This window comes from Solea solea, chromosome 16, assembly GCF_958295425.1.
Source record: "Solea solea chromosome 16, fSolSol10.1, whole genome shotgun sequence".
NCBI lineage: Eukaryota > Metazoa > Chordata > Actinopteri > Pleuronectiformes > Soleidae > Solea > Solea solea.
In genome coordinates, this window is record NC_081149.1 from 22,578,073 (window position 1) to 22,597,617 (window position 19,545).

A 19,545-nucleotide genomic window follows, 5' to 3' on the forward strand; every position below is an offset into this window, starting at 1 on the left:
AAATTGTGCTTCCCAACCTCAGTCTTCCCAGAGTTAAGAAATATCTTAATTCTTTTCTTTGTGTCCACCACTCAGACTTGGTCCTGTTAGCGAATGCAAATCAGTGAAGTATTCCTTTAAAACTCAACTATTTTGGTTTGTGGACATTTTAGTTTTCTGACATTTTATGGCCCTAACGATTACTCGATTAATCGTGAAAGTAATTGACAGATTAATCGATAATGAAAATAATCGTGAGTTGCAGCTCTAGTGTACACCTGCTTACATACAAATCTAGGAACGCTACTCCCATCTTCTCTAGAAGTAAAACTAAAGGTAAAGACGACTTTAGACAACAGACAGTGATGGAAACTGACGATTATGATTATACAGCTGTCATCACGAGAATTTTGGATAAGAGGAAAACCATTGTGTGGTTAAAAGCTAAGAATATCTTCCTGCATGTGAATTGTTTGGTTTGCTCCGCTGAAAGCCAATCAGAGTGATTTCTCTGATTGATCTAATTTATATCCACCCATCCGTCCATCCATCCATCTTCTACCGCTTTATCCTCCACATGAGGGTCACAGGGTTGCTGGTGCCAATCCCAGCTGGCGAGAGACAGGGTACACACCCTGGACAGGTCGCCAGTCCATCACAGGGCCACATAGAGACAAACAACCGTCTACTCTCAAACTCACGGTCAATTTAGATTGAATTTAAACGTTCGTTATCCAAAAATCTGCACGTGTCTGGACTGTGGGAGGAAACCGAAGAACCTGGAGAACACCCACTCACACACGGGGAGAACATGCAAAGTCCAGGCAAGAGTGTCTTAATTTAGACCCATTATTCTGAATTGGAAAAGCAGCCAATGGAAATAAAGAATGAGTGCTTGTGTGTTGGGTTCACATCTTTACTGAGTCACAGTTTCACCAGCAAATGACAAAGGAATAAACAGATGAAAACAATAAAACAAGAAAAAACCAAAATAAAAATCAAAAAAGCATAACATAATCTGTAAAAGAGTGATCGTAGTTAAAACTCAGTGTTGTACTGAAAGACAGACAGGAGACGAGAGAAAGACACCAACAGCACCCAGCTGCCCTCCCTCTCTGAACCCCCACACTCTTTACCTCTCCATCACTAAAGGGCTCTCCCCTCCTCTGGCTCCCCCATGTGTTCATTTGCAGGTGGTGCACGATTGCGGCTGACGTGGATACGTTCATGACAGATGCAAGGACACTGAACACAGTCAAACACACACACATGGCAGCGACAAACAGCAGAGATAAAGGGACAAGAGATTAGAGAAAGTCCAGGAAGAAGAGAGAAACCGCGTCCGGTCAGAATTATCGCTTCTTCCTGTGATTTTGAGGCTCTTGAAGCTCGAGTACAATCACAGATTCTTTTTTTTTTCTCTTTATGTGTCCCTGTGTTGCCAGGCAGGACAAACAACAGGATCCATCATTTCAACTCCCATTTGTTACATAATCTGGATTATCTTCTGTCATCACCACTACTTCCTCCTCCTCTAAAAACCACTCCAGATAATCTGGATGTCAGCAGATCCATGACACTGCGCGTGAGTGCTACACGGGATCACATTCCACTGATCTGTGTTCACACACGCTCTGCCTCGCTCGCAGAGAGAGAGAGAGAAAAAGGTCACGGCGAGAGCGATTCTTCGCCTCTCGTCTCCTTCAAGTTCGTCTCTGTCTTCGCAGGACAGACTTGGCCTTTACTTTCCGTCTCAGTCGCCCTTTTCAGAGTCTGTGGCTGGCAGTGGGCAGCTGAAAACCCTTTTGACCCCTGACCTTAACAGAGGTCGGAGATGTAATCGAAGTCTTTGAAGAAGTCCTGTTCCTTGCGGGAGAGTGTGCGGCGTTCGCGGGGCGGTGTGAGGGCAGGAGGCTCGGCTGTGAACTCGGTGTCAAAATTGCTGACGTCCTCTTTGCCTCCGATGGACGGCACAAACGGTGGCGTGGCTTTCCTCTGAAGCAGCGCCTCCCAGTCCATCCCCTAGACGACACGTTCAGTTTAGTATTAACAATAAAGGGCGGACAACATTTAGCACTCCACTGATTCACAGTCTCAGTCTACACTCAGACTCTCTGTGTTTCTCTGTTGATCTCGTGTCGCATGGCAACATTCCAGTTTTCGATGAGTTTTATGTCTATTATTATTAATTATATGTCTAGACAGACGGAGGCGACAGCAACATTGTGCTAATAAAAGCTAAAAGTTACATAATGAACACTCACGAAAAGTTTCAGAAGGGAATTCTACTGCTAAAAAAATGCATGAGCTGCTGCTGTATACACACAAACGCTCCCTCAGCACACACACAGACACAGGTTTTGAATAATAACAATAACAACCACAAAATAATCACCAAAGATACACACAAATTTAATGTTTAAAAGCATAAAAAAAACCAATATTTTTCTTTGAGGTCACAGTTACTTGACCTTCGGTGACCAAACTTGGATGAATTCAACCTTGAGGTGGATTGAGTTTGTGCTAACTGAGACTGGACTTCTTCAAGGCATATTAGAAATATTGTGTTTGCAAGAATGAGAGGGACAGACGGACAGAATATTAAGTGCCACCAGTGTGCAGGTGTAACAAAGTGTCCATCATTATCTCCACCACGTCAAAAAGATATTATAAAATGAGAAGGGCTGCAAATAGGTGGTAGACATCAGTAACATCAGTACTTAACTATCCATGAACTTTTACTCACCCTGAAAAAAGGCTGCTTTTTCACGTCTTCAGCATCTTTTTCTCCAGAGCCCAGACGTCGTTCAGGATTCCTTCTCAACAACTGGCGACCGATAAAAACAACCACAAGCAGCAGAGGACATGTGACACCGATACTCACTGAGGTCATAAAATAAAAACCAGAACGCCGAGTCTCACCCGTCTCATGATGCCAATGGCTTCGGTGGAGAGAAAGCGAGGGTATCGCACTTCATCATTCACTATGCTGTCAAACACCTCCTCCTCATCATCACCAGGGAATGGGGACTGAAAAGAAGAGGCACAATATTTGACATCGTACTACACTCGCTGGTTTTCCTTGGGTTACATATCAACCTTTTCTTTAAGTAATCCTGCTAATGGACAAATTAAATAAATACACAGAACAAACGTTTTTGTTGTGGTTTCACCACAAAAAATTTAATTAATTCATTGAAAATGAAAATTGCATTTTTGGCATTTTATTATTGACTCACTGTCCACACACAGATTACACTGGAGGTCTTGTTTTAACATACATTAAGATTTGCTATTATAGCAAACTATTACTATTATAGTGGCCACGTGTTAACCTGCAATTTAAAATGAGCTCAAACAAAAATCCACTTTCAGCTGGAATTACTTTAAAAAGGTGAACGGAAACTTAAATGATAATATTATGTCAATCATTTTAACTCTTTTAAATGAACCCTCTGGACAATGTCAGGAACACCCTGTGCTGGAGTTCAGTGCACGTCTGAAACCGACTTCAGACTACTTGAGGAAGGACACGTGTGGGCTACACGGTGGTGTACGTGGCTAGCACTGTTGCCTCACAGCAAAAAAAGTTGCTGGTTCGCCCCGGTGTGTGCGTGGGTTTTCTCTAGTTTCTCCGGTTTCCTACCAAATGTCCTAAAAACATGCAGAGGTTCATTAAAAGCTCTAAAATGACCGCAGGTGTGAGTGAGTGGTTGTAACCCGCCTTTCAACCTGTGAGCTGGGATTGGCACCAGCAGCTCTGTCCTCATGTGGAGGATAAAGCAGGAGGCAATTCTCCCTCTTTAGAAGTCATGGCATGAGTTTTCTATGCTGGACCAGCACAAGGAGGACAATGGATGTCCTAATCGATGGGGAGCAATGGGGACAGGGACCCCAGTCCTTGACCTGACTCCTTCACACTGCATTAATAAACTTTACTTAATGGATGTGAAATGTCTTTGCAATGACCTTGTTTGTTTATAAAGACACATGGAAAGTGGAAATAGATTTAACTCTGCAGTCTCACCTCTCCAACCAGCATCTCATAGACGAGGACCCCGAGCCCCCACCAGTCTACAGCTCTGGTGTAGGACGTGTCGGTCAGCACTTCTGGGGCCAGAAACTCGGGAGTTCCACAGAAGGTGCTGGTCCTGTCCCCGAAACCCATGCCTTTGTAAAAGAGTGAGAGGGATTATTATTGACTGAGAGAGTGAGGTCACAAGTCACATGTTGTTGCTAGAGTGCAAATGTGCCTGACAAATAAATGGACACTCACCTTCTTTACAAAGACCAAAGTCTGCTATCTTCACAAAACCGTCTTTATCGAGCAGCAGGTTGTCCAGTTTAAGATCCCTGATGAAAAAGGAGTGAGATTTACATTTAAAAAAAATTCAGAGTTTTGAGAAAAGAGAACATGTTGTAGAGACAATGCATCAACTCACCGGTAAACTATGTTATGGTCGTGGAGGAACTGCAGACCCAACACCACACACGCTGAATAAAACCTGTCAGACACATGACGAGCACAGAGATACAACAGAACATGTAAAGCTTTTCCACAGCGTCCAACTCGTCTGTCTACACTGTTTTGAAACCAGACATTTGCCTCTTGGTGAGACTAACTGGGTTACACCGATCATGCAATCTCAAAACTCAGCCCTAATCCTTAATAGATTAGTAGGCAGAGCATAAACAAAGAGCAACACAGAGTATGGAGCTTTCCAAGAAGGCAGCACACACACACACACAGCAAAACTCACACAGCGCGTGGCTCAGAAAAGACGTCAGCATGTATGTGCATCATGAGGTCTCCTCCTGCCGTGTACTCCATGACAAAACAAACATGTTCTGGTGTCTGGAAACATGCAAACAGGTTGACCAGGAAGGGATGGTGGGAGCCGTTGACAGTCTCAAAGATCCGCTTCTCACACATCAGACTGGAGACAGACAGACAGAGCAGGGGAGGAAGATGTGAATGAGACAGTTATTACCGTACAGTACGAGTTCATGAGGCGAGCGGGCTCGTGGTGTGCAGCCGAGACTGTGCCGTGTTGTAACAAACACACACACTTACCTTTCCACTTCATCCCGCGCTACAATGTCTCCCTTCTTCAGTGCTTTGATGGCGTAAAGGCTGCCTGTCCTCTTGTACTCTGACAGCAACACCTGCAGAGTCCAGTGCAAGCCTCATTGTTCATGTCAGATATTATCAGTGCCACAATCCACGTATATTCCAATTCCTCACAATTTTATTTGACGTGGAATAAACCTTAGTTTTTAATGAAAGAACAACAATGGGCTTTTAATACGGCAACAAGTGAGCTGTACGGCACACACGGAAACAGTATATCAGAATTTGTATGCAAAGGCAAGACTCATGTGGAGAGCGACTTTACATATTTGTATCTGATCACACATCCTCTGTTCACTGTGGAGTGACACAGTGTTTGAGAGATAATTCAACAATCCAAAAATGTCATGCTGACTTTTCCAGAGAATATAATGAAACCAATATTAACTCAGGAGCAGCAGACGGGGGCAGTTGAGAGGCAACATTTGCATGACATTTGCAGCTGTCTGTGGTCACCAGTGGGTACATTTAAGGTGCTTTGCAAAACACTAAGCAGGAAGTGGATTATTTCATATGTATTGTTGTGTGAAGTGCCTTAAATGTCTTTTTTCTAACCTGGTTTTAACATCCGTCCACAATTGTCAGTGCTGTCAAGTTAAGTATGAATGTTCACACCTGGCATTGAGATGCATCACCTACAACCACATGAAATTGAATCTGGCCTCTCCAACCTTTTATTCAAATGCATCATGTGCGTTTGTCTGTGTGTTTATATAGAAATGATCCAGTGTGTTTATATAGAAATGATCCAGTGTGTTTATATAGAAGTGATCCAGTGTGTATATATAGAAGTGATCCAGTGTGTTTATATAGAAATGATCCAGTGTGTTTATATAGAAGTGATCCAGCGTGTTTATATAGAAATGATCCAGCGTGTTTATATAGAAATGATCCAGCGTGTTTATATAGAAATGATCCAGTGTGTTTATATAGAAATGATCCAGTGTGTTTATATAGAAATGATCCAGCGTGTTTATATAGAAATGATCCAGTGTGTTTATATAGAAGTGATCCAGTGTGTTTATATAGAAGTGATCCAGCGTGTTTATATAGAAATGATCCAGTGTTTATATAGAAATGATCCAGTGTGTTTATATAGAACTGATCAGTGTGTTTATATAAAAGTGATCCAGTGTGTTTATATAGAAATGATCCAGTGTGTTTATATAGAAATAATCCAGTGTGTTTATATAGAAGTGATCCAGTGTGTTTATATAGAAATGATCCAGTGTGTTTGTATAGAAGTGATCCAGTGTGTTTATATAGAAATAATCCAGTGTGTTTATATAGAAGTGATCCAGTGTGTTTATATAGAAATGATCCAGTGTGTTTATATAGAAATGATCCAGTGTGTTTATACAGAAGTGATCCAGTGTGTTTATATAGAAATGATCCAGTGTGTTTATACAGAAGTGATCCAGTGTGTTAATATAGAAATGATCCAGTGTGTTTATATAGAAGTGATCCAGTGTGTTAATATAGAAATGATCCAGTGTGTTTATATAGAAGTGAGCCAGTGTGTTTATATAGAAATGATCCAGTGTGTTTATATAGAAATGATCCAGTGTGTTTATATAGAAGTGATCCAGTGTGTTTATATAGAAATGATCCAGTGTGTTTATATAGAAGTGATCCAGTGTGTTAATATAGAAATGATCCAGTGTGTTTATATAGAAGTGATCCAGTGTTTATATAGAAATGATCCAGTGTGTTTATATAGAAATGATCCAGTGTGTTTATATAGAAGTGATCCAGTGTGTTTATATAGAAATGATCCAGTGTGTTTATATAGAAATGATCCAGTGTGTTTATATAGAAATGATCCAGTGTGTTTATATAGAAGTGATCCAGTGTGTTTATATAGAAATGATCCAGTGTGTTTATATAGAAATGATCCAGTGTGTTTATATAGAAGTGATCCAGTGTGTTTATATAGAAGTGATCCAGTGTGTTTATATAGAAGTGATCCAGTGTGTTTATATAGAAATGATATGGCGACCAGTCTTAATATCGGCCCTATAAATAAATCAATGAACGGGTGCTTATTAGTGTAAAAACCCTGTGGGTTGACGTCAAGTGAGGAGGTGGAATTTGTCATTTCATTGAACTCATGTACACTCAACCACCTCCAATATGTGTGTGTTTTAATGATGAGACCTGAGGATAGATGCAGGACATTGCGTGCTAAAAAATCTCTCTATTGCATAAGGGAACTGCAGAGTTCTACATTAAACATTATGTCATGAAAATAACAAATTTTGTTCAAAGGAAGTAACAGAATAAAAGTGACACTTTTGTCACTTTGTGCAGAGGCAGACGCGTCCGTTAAATCAGCCGTGTGAGTGTTCGTCATGAGTACCTTTCCAAAGTGGCCTCTGCCCAGCACCGCCATCAGCCTGAAGTCCTGCAGACAAAGTGGGCCTCTGCTGGGTCTGAGACAGAGATCAGAGGCACATGACACAGATGACGCACAGTGCAGCATACGCAACATAACATGGTGCCGTTATTTAAATGGACCTCAGTGTGCGCAACTGCAGCAGAAATGCAACATCTGTTCATGGTGAGTGTTTCTGGCAATTCTCTGGCCAGGTTTTCATGACATATGCTGTAATCCACATTAATGATGACTTGGCGAAAAAAAAGAAGGGTTACATCACAGGAACATATTGTGTGTGTGGGTGTGTTTCTAGTGTCATGCTGTGTTGGCCATATTGCAAAAATGACAAGCTCAGGTGTATTCTCTATGTGTGTGTGTGTGTGTGTGTGTGTGTGTGAGAGAGACAGACAGACACAGGTCCTCGTATTAATTTGCACCTGGGTAAAGAGTTCTGGGACAAGGATCTGGTCGGCTGCTCTTGAACAGGGACACCCGGTGTGGGTGGGGGCTCGATGACCGGCGTCTGCTCCTGTGAGACGGAAAGGAGAAAAAGTGAGAACTCCCGGAAAACAGAGGGAAAAACAACAACAACAACAACAACAACAACAATAAGGTAATGGGAGGACAAAATGATCACAAACACCCGTAGTAACCTTCAGTAAAAACAGATAAACACAGAGTTATGGAAGCTCCTCGTGCCTCATGGTTGCCAGATCCCCTGCTGGCTGTCAGCCTCGCTCTTCCTCTCTCTCTGTCCTCTTCATTCCATCCTCACTGCTAATTAGTTTGCTAAAAAACATCAGAGTAATTAATCCCATAATACTTCAGCCCAATTGAACATGCCATCTGTCACAGGCCTTCTCTCCCCCCCAAGACTTTCTCTGTGCTGCTCTAATTCTGTCTGTCTGTCTGTCTGCTGCTTTTGTCCGATTCAAATGTGCTTTTTTTGGCGTGATGATGATAGTGAAGCACTGTATTATGGAGGCATATTGTGCAAGGATCACCACATATGTGATGACTCATCATAACATGACAATAAATTACATGATTCAGTCTTTTTGACCTTTTAATATTATATATATATATATATATATATATATTACACTAATTTATATTAGAAAAGGTTATTTTATACAGAAGTATGTAAAAAAACCTCTTCTTTTCTGAGTAATTTATTTTTTGCAACTTTTTTTTTTTAATTATTTCCAGTTTTCTAAGTAATTTTTCCTGTTTTTCTGATTAATTTATTTCCGTTTTTCGGAGAAATTTTTATGTTTTTCGGGGGTAATTTTTTCCTGTTATTCTGACTAATTTTTTTATGTTTTTCAGAGTAATTTTTCCTTTCTTTCTGAGTCATTTTTTCCAACATAATTTTTTTCGGAGTAATTTTTTTTCTGAAATATCGAGATACTTCGAACTCTCGCGAGAACCTCCAACCTGCAAGTGATCTTGCATCATCTTGTATCCGTGCATGCCATATCTGTCCCACTGATCCCGGAGAAACATTGCTATGTCTAGCAGATTCTGAACAAAGTCCTCAGGTGCTTGCGTGAAATTATTGGTAACTATTGGTAATACCATCTATGTGGTAGAAAGACAGGACTATCTCCCACTGTCTTAAACCCAGATCAAAGTCAAATTTGATTAAACTAAACAAGCCGTCCATGTTGTTCCTATTAAATCAGGCTCTCAATAAAGGAATGAATGCATTTATCGTTTCAAATCCGCTCTAAACTCAGAAAAAAGGGAAAAAATTACTAAAAAAACAGCCATGAAAAAGAATTACTCTGATGAGTATTAAGCTCATTATTTTCTTAATGAAATACATTTGCAAGGTGATGTTTTTGAAGGTAATGTTTGGATGTGAACACAGTTCATTTATAAGTTATATGCAATGCAGATTAGACGCCAGTGCTTCAAAGGAGGTGTGTTTTTATGTTAGTAAAGACAACTAATAACATAAAACTAACATGTCCTTTAAGGTGGCCGTTTGTCTGTCAAGGTCACGGAAACTATTAAAAGTTTCAAGAAGACCAGAAAAGTCGACGCAGAATGAAAAAACTGACGAGTGAGTGCTATGAGTTTGTGGTGAAGCGCTCACGGTGATGAAATAGACCACATTCAAACAGATGGTGTTATACAGACACACAGAGAGCGAGAGGTAGAGGGAGCTAACCACAAAGAGAGAGAATTTCTGCAACACTGTGAGTTTAATACAAAGAAAGAATTAGATTCTGCAAAGGGTAAAACTGCATTTCCTCTTCTGCAATAACCTAATAAGTCTGCTGTGAAATGTCAATATTTCAGTGAATTTGCAAATCTCCTTTAGGTGTTTTGTCGAGAGGCTTCAGGACATAAACGTAAGAAGAACTGAACTTTAGTGCCAACAGGAAATCTACAGAAAAACTACAAAGCAACATGATCGTGATAAAAAGCAACAACCTTTGTGTGTATGTCCTGAGGATTTTGAGATTCCAAGGAGACTTCACTTGTAATGCAACTGATCTGAACTGACACACCAGCAGGACTAGACTGTGCTGGTTCCGGTTCCCAAACCTAACTTTGGAGCCAAAAAAACAGGGGTTCTTCCTCGTGAACCGTGATCAGTCGGCGTGTCATATTCTGGGATGTGAAGATGAGCCATGAGACGAGCGGAAAGGAGAGGAAGTATGGAGATTCTGCCGGTGTTGTGTTTACTTCTGCCTGAGTAACGCCGAGTAAAGTCCTCCCACTTTAGTTCATCTTACACTGGTGTACATGTGCACTGGTTCACCAGAAAGCACCAAGATTCTGAGGCTCCAGAACCAGAACCAGAACACAGTGTCTGACTCATCATCATCATCATCATCATCATCACTACCAACGGACACCTTGCCAAAGAGAGGCACCTCTAGGTGCAGCGTTCCAGAGGATGGTGTCAAACATGTGCTCAGTCAGGATGTTCTGAATAAGAAGAAGGTTCCCCCAAAGCTTCATAATACACTTCAGTGCCCATGTTTCCTTACTGGGAGTAAATAAAGACAACACAAATGCAACTCACTATACCTATGTATGTAAAAGTCAGTATGATGTGACTGACGAGAATAAATAAGCAATATAGAAATCCTCAGGATTATTGTAACAAAAACAACATTCTGTGGCCTCGTCACATGATTTACTCCTCTTGATTCTCTTTTCCTGCCACCTCTCACTCATTCCAAGTCATTCCCTACGGACCGTGCGCTTCACAGTGAGTGAGTAACTAACAAGAATTTGGCCTTGATTGAATTAAAGCTCTCATTAAAGCCGCCGCCCCGAGTTTTTTTAGTTCTCCGTTTCTCTAATTATGCGTCCGTCCTCTCTTGTCTCTCACTATGCTGTTCTTAGTGCCGCTCTTAGATTTCACTCCAGCTCACAGAGCGCTGGCCTATGACTGCTGCTCTGTTTCCAGGCCAAAGGCAGCAGATAAGTGAGTGAGTGAGTGAAGTAGAAACATGATCGTGTGTGAAATCCCTCCGTGTCTTTCTCTTCCACATTGGCCTTCATCCCCGTGTTCCTCCCACACTCACACTCACACTCACACTCACCAGAGGAGCAGGTGCGTCCACCACGTCTCTCCTGAGCTCAGGTTTGGGAGGCGAGTCGCTGCCCAGATTCAGCTTCTCCACAGAGATTTCCCTGCGATGCAAACAAACAGAGAAGAAACTTTATATGTGATTTTGTGCTGTCGAAGAGGAGCAATGAAAAGAGGGAAAACATGTCACTATTCTAACTTCTGTTTGGTCTTTATGAACAAAAGGAATGTAACAGTATTTTTATGGCGTACTCTTTATCAAAAACAGGCTCTGCCAAGCAATACTATCAGACCTGACTGAGGGAGCGTTAAGTGTAGATGTTCGGTGTGCACTTCTTTGTGTTTTCAGTCGTCCTCTAACCTGTTAGCTGCCATCTTTCTTCACTCCCCTGAAACTAATCACTGTGTGTGTGTGTGTGTGTGTGTGTGTGCAGCGTGAGAACGTTGCTGGGCGACACGAGATCTAAACGCGGCTATACCAAGAAACACACAGAGATTCATGTGGAGCTGATAGACTTAAGCAGCACTGTGTGAACTCATTTGACAGTAGTTGGTATCAAATGAACATTTGCCTATATTTTAAGTGACGCTCTACAGTTTTAATCTTTAGAGCACAGGGATGTCAAACTAATAATAACTAAAATAATAGCATAATAACCGATAATCAACAAGAACTCCTAATGTTTCCTTTTGTTTTACATTTAATGTAAGTCTGTTTTTACAAAACAAGAACAATTTCTTGAGAAAAATAAGTGCATTTTCAAGTTCACTATTTACCGTTTACTTTTTACAAATTACAACCTACAGATCACAGTGGACCTACAACGGCACAAAAACATTTAGTCACAGGTATCTGGAACAGAAAAATATAGTATACAACATTATTTCTAATCATAATGTGAAATTTTCACAAAGTTATCCTGTTTGACACACTTGGTTAATAGAATAGAATAGAATAGAATAGAACTTTATTGTCCACCAAGGTTGAGATTTGCCTTCGGCTTAGCAGCATAAAATCATAAAAGAAGTAGTAATAAAACAAGAAATAAGAGATGTGTGGAACCTGTGGATTAAAAACGTGGTGGAGTTAAGAATACACATACCATATGGGTTAAATTGTGCATTGTCTTATGGCTACAGGCAAATAAATGCATCCGTCAACATAAAATGACTCCAAACACGGCACATTTTATGTCCTTTCTTGATGCCGGCCCACAGTCTCATAGCGTACATACCCCGTGCTGTGAGTGAGCGTGTTGCTCGTGAAACTCGGCGTGTAGGCAGGTGTGTTGCTTCCACTGGGGATGGCGTTCCTCAACAGACGGACCCAGGTAGCGATGTCCACGTTCATCTGGCGAGCTCGGAGGAAAGCTTTACCTGGGAAAACACACAGTGTGTAAGTGTGAGTGGAACCGACGAAAGGCCACACAACCGATATACCGACTCTTGTGGATTGTGGATTTAATGTCGTGAGACAGCTGAGCTGCTGCATGTTGCGTCGCATTTTCTATGAATGTGTATCATCGTGGTTGTGGAAAGTAGCAGAAGCCATTAGCGCTTCATTTAGCAGCCGAGCTCTGTCTTTGAGCACAACAATGGGTGGACCACTTTATTAGGCTGTGAATACATTATAAAAAACCTCAATCTGACCGAAAGGTTGGGATTAATTGACATATATTTATAATCTGTAATGACTTTTTGAGGTGGCTTTCTCGCGCAGAGGCACCTCAGCTACTTCAGCACATATCGACCTGTTTGTGTTGTTGTCGACTAAAGTCGTTTTCAGACGTGGACTCGGGAAAATGTCAAGAAAATTGGAAATTGATTTTTAGTGAACATGAGCGGTGGCTTGAGCAGGAAGCAGAACATTCACACACTCAGTTGCTGTGAATCATCGAGTTTCTCCTGCTGTTTTCTCATAGGGACGTTATTTGGACATGCACCTTTGTGGACATTGACAGTTTGAACGCAGCATTTTGACATATTCTTGTCATCTTTTAAGGGTAATTTAACATTTTCAGAAACCTCTCAGCTGAAGGAGACCAATAAAAACACTTAAGTCATGGAAACAACACAATCAGTAGAAAAACTCAAAATCTTGCCAAGTATATTTTTCTCATTTCTAGTCAAAATATCTCACTTAATATAATATATAAATATATAAATATATAAATATAAATATATATAAACATCTTGTGTTGAGTCATATCTCAGATGAAACAAGCTTTTTTGACACGTCAGAAGGTTTTTTTTAGACGCTGTGTTATTTGTTAAAGATGAATCGTCAATTCAAGAACATTTCTAAGTTTCTAATCTAATTTCAAGTAGGTGTCTAATCTAGAACAGTGTCACAATTACAGAACTAAAAATGAGTTCAATGCACTTGAAACAAACAGGATGGAGGAGAAAATACTATTTTTGAGCATCACAAGCTTATTATGAGACACAAAACATCACAATACTAGTAAAATATAGCTTAAAAATTCAAATTTCAAATCTTGTAAGGCTTAAATATAATGTCTTATTTCAAGAAATCCTATTGGCAGATGTTTTTTGCTTACATTCCATTTTTTTGTTTGCTTATTTTTGGAGTGGCCTTTTTTTTTAACAGTGCAGTGAGTACTTGAACATACCGTGTTGTTTTGAGAAAACTTTCTTCTGCCTCTGGAGTCGACGGCCTCTCTCTATCACCGGGTTGAAGAAAATCACCTGAAATCAAAGGCATTTGTAGTATGTGTTCATGTTTATGCGTCTGCATATAAATACATGTATACTGTTGCTGTTAGTGTGTGTGTGTGTGTGTGCGCGTGCTGTACCTCAGCCAGCAGCAGCCCCTGAGGCTCCAGCTCTAACTGGACTCTGTGTCTCTGGTTGTCCAAAAACTCCTCCAGCTTCAGGTACTTGAGAGCACACAGGGAGCGGTAATCTCTCCAGTACACGGCGATCTCCATCTCTCTGGACTAATCACACCAAACAACAGCAGGGAAGATTCATGTGTGAGCTCAGCATTTAACTTTTACAACTTTTAAAACTACAGTTTGAGTTCAGGGTTAGAATTACGCAACTGGACATATACAAATGGAGGTAAAACCTAGGAATTTGATCTATTTACACAACAACACACGTGGCTGAACCATACACTGTTTATGTTACACACACAAAAAGAACATCTCACCCTCTCCAGTTCGACAGTGAAGGTTTGATCCCAGGCCTGTTCTCCAACGGTCCTCCAAGCGGTCTGACCCACTACTGTGTTCTCCAGCTTCAATACTGCGCTCACCTCCGCTGTAACACACACAAACACAAAGGTAAAACCAACAAACGCATTGTATTTAAAAGGTTTCGGGTTAAAATAACGGCTGACAGACTCACAGGAGAGCTCGTCTGTCTTGCCGGGGATCTTGAGGCTCATGCTGCTGGTGCTGCGGCTGTAGAGGCCACTCAATTTGAAGGAGGAGCGTCCATCTCCCACCGAGTGAGAGGGAAGAACCACTGGCGTCCCTCTGCTGCGCCCTGGGATGACCTCCAGCAGCCCCATACAGCCCAGGAGACGCACCTGAAGAGAGCCTGGAAAACAAGAAAGTACCTCCACGGTTACAGATACAGAGACACGACGCAGATACACAGATGTTTGTGTGTGTGTGGTTTCTGTGTCTACCTGTGAGAGGAGAGGGTTTGCTCAGGGTGCTGTACTGGTTATGGACATACGGGGTGCTGTGGCGCGAGCTGAACGCCGAGGACGATGCCAGCACCAGCTCCTCCTTGATGAGGCAGGCCTTGGGGTGATCCTCGGGAAGCTCCTGCAGCCTCTGCTCCAGAGAGCACCTGAGCAGGTCCAGACGCTGGGACGACTCGCTCAGACCACACTGAGCCTGCAGACAAGAAGAAGACGACGACCGTGAGAGGATGTGACTTTCTTCCTCCTTCACTGGAAGCAGGATAAAACCTGGTTCTGCACCTGTAAACCTCACTCATTAACACATTATCTCTGATTGAGATTTTGTCGGTTTGAAGCCAGACTTGCCTCATTTCCAGGCTTATTATGTTAACAGGCAGCTGGACATAGATTCATATTTACCATACAGATATGTCAAGATCAATATTAATATTAATAACCATCTATCATCATCACCAAGTATCACCCAAGAGTCAAGAGGGAAGCTGGAGTCAATCCCAGATCACCGTGGACAGGTCAGCAGCCAATCTCAGTCCCAACATATCATTCACACTCACACTCAGAGACAATTTTGAGTCTCCAGTTCACCTAAATTGGACACTTCTAAATTGACCTGTCCATGGATGGATGGATGGACATATGACACTACTTTTAAATACTTTTTTTATGTCCTCTCTGTTCACTGACCTCAGCCATGGCCTTCTTGTCTTGGACCTTCCCTGCGCCCAGCAGTCGCAGCATGTTCTTGGCTCCCTCGGCCATGGCGTGCTCCACGCGGTAGTGGTGCCACAGCTCCTCCACACGGAGCTCCACGCCACACATGTCCGGTTTACCTGATGACCGGTGGCAGTTTTAGTACGCACACATAGGAATGTAGGAATAACAGCAACATGTTGAGGCGATAGGACCAAAGCATGGATTAGAACAGTTAGAAAATTCACTGCAATTACGATTTAATTTCTGTTATTAGTGACGTAAAAAAGTATGTGATTCGAGACTCCTAAATGTGAATATTTGCATTCTTTGTCCCTCTATGCCAGTAAAATGAATATCTTTGGTTTGTGCACTCATTTCTGAGGTTTCAAAAACATTTGATTGACATTTTTTGCCATTTTCAATTCTTTTAAGAATCAAAGAACTGATAATAATTGCTATATATATATATATGTATATTAGAAATCTAATTGTTTATTTCAGCTTGAGAAGCTACATTAGCATCCATCGGAAGTCAACCAGAAAATTGATACAAGGCCTTTGTGCAGCATTTACTTTCTTCTGTGTTTGGGTTGATAACAGAGCTCCGGAGGGAAATAACTTGCCAATGAATGACTAAACGCTGCACTGTGTTCATCCAGTAGCTGCTGACTTTGTTTTCCTGACGTTTGCTTAAAAGCAGGTAGTGTTGAGTGGGTTTTTAGAGCTCTAACGCTGAACACGATTGACGGCTGCAGAAACGAGGACCAGCGCGCCACAAAAAAAAGTTAAAGCTGTGTTTTTCAATAATGTCAATAATGAACTAATGACTAATGGTTAGATGGAGCGAACACTGTCTAAATCAGTTAGCTTGTTGTTCTTTCTTCTCCCCTCCCTGCTTTCTCTCTCTTTCATCTCTGGTTCCTTCCTTTCCCTCGACTTCGCTCTGTTGTCATCTCTGACTCAGTCCTTTCAGTCTCGCTCCCTTCCTGGCTCCCCGCATCTGACCTGCCTCCTCTCTAACCTCTGTTAAATGAGGCTTGGCTTTTAGTTGTTGGGCAACATCAACAGGATGCAGGCACATCAATACAGCTCTAACCTGGGAGGGACTGTAATGGCCAGTGTGTGTGTGTGTGTGTGTGTGTGTGTAACTGGAAGACTGTACACAGTTAAGTTCTAAAGCAAGAATCGATCCATCACCACCTGCATCATAAAATATGCAGTGTTTAGAAGCTGAAAGAGAGGCAGGTGGGATGAAAGAGGAAGTGAGAGGAAGAGCATGAAAGCAAAGCTGTGGTAGATACTTTGGCCGTCCTCGGACTGCTGCTCTGTGGCCTGCATGGCCTTTCGGATCTGCATGCGGATGATGTCGATCTTTGTCTTGCTGTCCTGCAGCATCTGCTGAGCTGTCTGGAGAAGCTTCTTGTCCTGTGGGTGCGTTTGATAAGAAACAGTTGGACAAAGTTGGCGCGGATGAAATATTACACAACACAGAGTGACAGCTGGAGGCGGATTACCTTGGTACCTCCGTTCATATAGATTGGGATCATGTTTTCTGCTCCCTGTTTGACCTTCAGCTCAATGTTCAGCTGCCGCTCCAGAGCTGCAATGCGTTGCTGAGTGGCCGACGTCCGACCCACTGACCCCGGAGAGTTAGGGGCATCTGGGCGAGAGGAGTCATTGGTTGTTAAGAGACTAAGTGACTTGTTGTTGTACGGAATTAGATTTGTGTCAGTATTTTTCAAAAAACACTTTTCACAAAGCAAATAAAATATGGATTTAATCATTCAAAAATATTGTATTTTATTGTTTGAATATACACTTGTTCTTTGCGCCGTGTTTTTTTGTTTGTGGGCGGGTCTTAGGAAGCTATCTGCTGATTGGCTACTGAGTTTTGGAGTGACAGCTCAATGGACTGGACGTTGTCACAGGCTTGGAGTCGCTGTCCGTCTGGAACTTGTTCCCCAAGTTTTCCCCCGACGACATCCGACAAAATAGCTTCCTAAGGCCCGCCCACAAACAAAAAACCACGGCACAAAGAATAAATCAGGGAACGCAAAGAACAAGTGTATTTTCAAACAATAAAATCCAATATTTTTGAATGATTAAAACGATATTTTATTTGCTTCGACACAGATCTAATTCCATATTGTTGCAGCTTTTAACACATCATTGTCTTTCAAGAGTCATTTTGCATTCTTTACTGCTGGACTACCGGCATTTTGCATTTAACCCCCAGAATGCATTGCGTGTTGGTCACGTGGTCTGGCGAGCTCAATAATATGATCATGAGTCCGTGTGAGCAACTCCATAGGAATGAATGGAGCCAAAGGGGTGGAGCTCTATCCAGTTCTTATAATACATCCATGACGAAACCTCACTCAGTCACAAGTATCCATTCATACGACACACACAAGTCACCAACTGAGCGCTCACGGTATCATTTCCGGGTCACTCGCAGCTATTGGGACATTCCCTTTCCGTAAGGACTGCGGCTTTTGTACATTTGTTTCAGGATTTGTAAATTTGTTTCGGAAAATGTAAATTTGTTTCAAGTTTTGTAACACTGGTTTGCACTTCCAGGCCACCGTAGGTGTGTAGTGATGATCACTTGTAATGTATGGCACCGTGTTACCTTTGCTGTCATCTGGGCCTTTGACCACAATGTGAGCGTCCAGCTCCTGCAGCTGAGTGTGAAGGGACTCCAGCTTGCGTTTGGAGCTGCGGAGCTGCGAGTCCACCTGCTGGGCGTTCCTCTTGTCGGTCGTGGCCCTGCGCAGATTCTCGGCGCCCTCCTTGATCTTCAGCTCCTTGCGGATCTCTCTGCGGATCCTCTCGCGATGCTCGTCCAGCCGCTGCTGCACGCTCGAGTCCGAGAAGTCCGAGTTCTGGTCCAGGCCGAGCTGCTGGAGCACGGACAGCCCGCCTGGGTCGCTCTGAGGAAAGAGTGGAGGAGGAGAGAAAGGGTGGGGGGGGTCAAAGGAGGTGATACTTTTGCGATAAAAGTTTGCACATTTGAAAAAAGAAAAGTTAAAGCTACGGAAATTATGATTTTTCACTGGTTTGAATGTAATATTTTTTTGTATATAAAGGTTACACAATACTGTTTTAAACTATGTTTAGCCCTGTGTGTGTCAGGGGGATTAGCCAACTGGAGTTGAAAGGAAAAAAGTGACTCAAAGGGCAACATCTCCAGCTGAGCGCTGCTGAGCTGAGGTCACAGAACTGGAACCGGGCTTTTTGTTCGGTCCTGACACAGTGACGCGGTGTGGGAGGCAAAAACAACCGCTCTGTTGGTGAATGTGAAACCCGCTGAGCAGAGACTGTGGGGCAGCATCAAAGCAGAGGCAGCGTTCAAGTGCGTAAAAGGGGCTGAGTGCTCACATCAGCTCTCCTACTGATCAACACTAATCAGATTACAGCAGATTAGAACTGCATTAATGTAGACTAAAATCAATCAGGGGCTTGTCTGCTTCTGGACGGGTCACGAGTAAACATACACACAGAGCGCCGTGTACACGCGGACATTCAACACAAATGATTGAGCTTGTGTTGAGTTATTTTTATCTCACAACACCCAGATTTTATGACTCCAGTTATCGATAAATGGCTGTGATATCTAAAGATTAAAGAATACCAACCATAGAGTAACATAAAGTACACTGTGTGTGTGAGTGTGTGTGTGGGTTCATACCACATGAGTGTTAAAGCCCTGAGCAGCAAGTTCATGGGTTCAGCTCCTGGTCAAACTCTGTCTGTGGTTTTTACTGTCCCTGCTGCAGGAAGGCGTACAAACATAGGCTATAAAAACCCATGATACAGAATTCAGTCATGGAAGTTGACAATTCATCTCCTAGCAACCTCCACCTCAAGTGTGACCTAAGCACCGGCGCTGAGAGGACTCAGGCCAGAAACTACACCGTCAATGTCCTTTAGGTGTGAGAAGGAGGAGCTTTATCATACATTTATATTTAAATACATTTATTTATATATACTTTTTTGAGCATTCAGCCAACTGACAGACAAGAGTTCAATTTGATTCACACGATGCATTCAGTCAGACATTAACCACAATGTGGTTCCCTTCTTTTTTTATATCAACTAGTAAGAGAAATAGCTGAAGCATCACTACCACA

General features: G+C 42.2%; 1 protein-coding gene across 2 annotated transcripts in view; it reads right to left on the bottom strand.

The window, feature by feature from the left end:
* Positions 1 to 1,632: 1,632 nt before the first annotated feature.
* LOC131475721 (serine/threonine-protein kinase N1-like) overlaps positions 1,633 to 19,545 on the bottom strand; it is a 41,562-nt gene continuing 23,649 nt past the window's right edge. For both annotated transcript variants that reach the window (XM_058654006.1, XM_058654005.1), the window contains exons 2-22: positions 18,045 to 18,345; positions 16,927 to 17,072; positions 16,714 to 16,837; positions 15,404 to 15,549; positions 14,699 to 14,912; positions 14,413 to 14,607; positions 14,216 to 14,325; positions 13,857 to 14,000; positions 13,674 to 13,749; positions 12,276 to 12,417; positions 11,054 to 11,144; positions 7,925 to 8,016; positions 7,470 to 7,542; positions 5,054 to 5,145; positions 4,740 to 4,916; positions 4,422 to 4,484; positions 4,256 to 4,332; positions 4,007 to 4,149; positions 2,902 to 3,009; positions 2,726 to 2,806; positions 1,633 to 2,001 (exon numbers count right to left, since the gene is read on the bottom strand). In XM_058654006.1, the coding sequence (XP_058509989.1) occupies positions 1,798 to 2,001; positions 2,726 to 2,806; positions 2,902 to 3,009; positions 4,007 to 4,149; positions 4,256 to 4,332; positions 4,422 to 4,484; positions 4,740 to 4,916; positions 5,054 to 5,145; positions 7,470 to 7,542; positions 7,925 to 8,016; positions 11,054 to 11,144; positions 12,276 to 12,417; positions 13,674 to 13,749; positions 13,857 to 14,000; positions 14,216 to 14,325; positions 14,413 to 14,607; positions 14,699 to 14,912; positions 15,404 to 15,549; positions 16,714 to 16,837; positions 16,927 to 17,072; positions 18,045 to 18,345 (2,799 nt within the window). In that variant the 3' untranslated portion in view covers positions 1,633 to 1,797. The remainder of the gene's footprint in view (positions 2,002 to 2,725; positions 2,807 to 2,901; positions 3,010 to 4,006; positions 4,150 to 4,255; positions 4,333 to 4,421; positions 4,485 to 4,739; positions 4,917 to 5,053; positions 5,146 to 7,469; positions 7,543 to 7,924; positions 8,017 to 11,053; positions 11,145 to 12,275; positions 12,418 to 13,673; positions 13,750 to 13,856; positions 14,001 to 14,215; positions 14,326 to 14,412; positions 14,608 to 14,698; positions 14,913 to 15,403; positions 15,550 to 16,713; positions 16,838 to 16,926; positions 17,073 to 18,044; positions 18,346 to 19,545) is intronic.